At 45.5% G+C, this 2372-nt stretch overlaps 1 protein-coding gene across 1 annotated transcript in view; it reads left to right on the plus strand.

The window, feature by feature from the left end:
* LOC113212902 (uncharacterized) overlaps positions 1-1977 on the plus strand; it is a 24382-nt gene extending 22405 nt beyond the window's left edge. The window contains exons 2-6 of the mRNA XM_026431760.2: positions 821-1063; positions 1146-1235; positions 1311-1586; positions 1667-1756; positions 1832-1977. Coding sequence (XP_026287545.1) covers positions 871-1063; positions 1146-1235; positions 1311-1586; positions 1667-1756; positions 1832-1977 — 795 coding nt within the window. The 5' untranslated portion in view covers positions 821-870. The remainder of the gene's footprint in view (positions 1-820; positions 1064-1145; positions 1236-1310; positions 1587-1666; positions 1757-1831) is intronic.
* The last annotated feature ends 395 nt before the right edge of the window (positions 1978-2372 follow it).

The raw sequence follows: 2372 nt of genomic DNA on the forward strand, positions 1-2372 counted from the left end.
CGGCGGCACCGCCTGGTCAGTCATGTATTACACCCCATTGGAGAGTGGAGGACGTGGCATTCCTCGCAGCGTGGCGGGACAGAGACGTCTCTAGCCCCTATCCTCTGCGGCGGGGGCGGCGGTCGCCTGCAGCACACTATGACTTACTCTCTGTCGTCGACGGCTGAAGGCCGACCCCATACCATCTCTTCTCGCCCTCCCACTCCAAGCATGCGCGTGGCTCTTTAGGAAACCCAGACCCCCCGCCCCCCCCCCAAAAAAAAAGTGTCGAGCAAAAAAAAATGGTATTCTCTCTCTCTCTCTTTCTCTCTCTCTCTCTCTTTTTTTTGCGATGGTTTCGAACCTTGTTCCATTGCGTGGGCGCTGGGCCGTTGCAGGACAGATGGGCCAGCCCCGTCACGTCGGCCCCGAAGCGCCGAGCCGTATGGAGCCGAGCCGAGCGGCGCCGAGCCGAGCGGCGCCGAGCCGAGCGGCGCCGAGCCGGGAGCCCCACGCCGGAAATCGCTGACATGATTTAGTCGCCGACGCGCTAATCGCCGACGACATGCATCATCGTGTCGCTGTCGCTAATCTTGTCCTCCTGCCCGCCCACTCGTCCGTCCGTCCGTGGAGGGCGTCCCTCATGTCGTCTGCGTGTCTGTCGGTCGCCACCGCAGGTGGTGCGGGCGGCAGGCTGGCGTCCCCGAGCTGGGGGAGCGGGAAGAGACGGGAGAGAGTGAGCGACGTTGTGAGCAAATAGGAGATAAGAAGGCACCTAGCCCCAAAAACTGGGAATGTAAAATTTCTAATTTATCTACTGACTGACAATTGAAATTTCCAGGCCACTTACACGAAACCAAGTGTATGGAGAGGAGGCGGAAGAATTGACAAATGGACGAGAATTCAGAACGGAATGAAGAGGAACAGAATAGGGACAGAGGCTATAAAAATGAAGTTACACCTGGCGAGGACCGAGAGGATGATGAAAAGATGATAGTTAGAGATACAGAAATAAATGGACAAGAAAACACTCAGAATTCGCGAGGAAGGAGGCAAAGACTAAAGAGGCAGCAACAAAGAAAAGGTAATTCCCAAAACTGTATACGTAACACTTTAAGGTACTGCTTTAAGATATGAGAATTAAACACTGTCCTTTTTGTTTGCAGACAAGACTAGGGTCAAATCAAGTGGGAGAAAAGCCAAAGAAAAACTCAAATCCAAATTGAAAAGAAAGCTAAAGAATGCCAAAGGGAAAGGTGAGAACATATTTATAATATTTGAATAAAGTTGAAGTTGAGAATTTAAACTTTAACTTTCTCTTTCGATTTCAGAGCAACCTGAAAGTGCTGGACCATCCGGGACAGAACCAGGGCAGCAAGAAAGCGGACCGCAAATACCGGAGCCAGCACAATTAAAAGTCAGTTTAGAAAGGAATGAAGAGGAAGAACAGAATAGAGACGGAGGAGATGAAAATAAAGTTGCACCTGGTGATGACAGAAAGGGTGATAAAGAGATGATAATTGGTGATGCAGACAGAATTAGACAAGAAAAAACGCAGAATTCGCGAGGAAGAAGGCAAAGACTGAAAAGGCAGCAACAGAGAAAGGGTAATTTCCAAAATTGTGTACATCACTTTAAGGCATTGCATTAAGATATGGGAATTAAACACCGTCCTTTTTGTTTGCAGACAAGACTAGGGTAAAATCGATTGGGAAAATAGCCAGAGAAAAAATCAAATCCAAATTGAAAAGAAAGCTGAAAAAGGCCAAAGGCAAAGGTGAGAACATATTTATAATAATTGAATAAAGTTGAAGTTTGAGAATGAAAACATTAACTTTTCTTTCAATTTAAGACCAACCTGCAAATGCTGGATCAGGGACAGAGCCAGGGTCTGGGCAGCAAGGAAGCGGACCTCAAACACGAGAGCCAGCACCAAACCTGTCAAAAGTAAGTCGATCATCAATAAATTTTGAAAATGACAAAGCCGACTCAACATAGTTACTAAAACAGTGTGGTTTTTACAGGAAACAAAATGGTTAAGCCTACAGTAAAACTTTTTTTGGGGGGAGAATATTCCAGATTTTTGCTTAAACTTTACACTTTCCTCATAACACTTCGTGCAGTGCACAAAAACTGCCAAATTATTGATCACACAACACCGATATTCAAAAACTAAAACATTTGCAATTCTGAAACTTCTAAAAAGAACTAGAAACACATTCAATTCAACGTACATAATAACACTGGAAAAACAACTGTGACATGCGCCACATGTTTTCATGCGCTCTCAGAAAAGAACACTGTGAAAAATAGTAGGTAGGTTTACAGGAAAATTTTCCTTGACGCAAGTTGTAAAATTACAATTTGAAACCTTAAAAGTACATGCATTACGT

This window comes from Frankliniella occidentalis, unplaced genomic scaffold, assembly GCF_000697945.3.
Source record: "Frankliniella occidentalis isolate FOCC.00 unplaced genomic scaffold, Focc_3.1 Scaffold310, whole genome shotgun sequence".
Taxonomy (NCBI): Eukaryota; Metazoa; Arthropoda; class Insecta; order Thysanoptera; family Thripidae; genus Frankliniella; species Frankliniella occidentalis.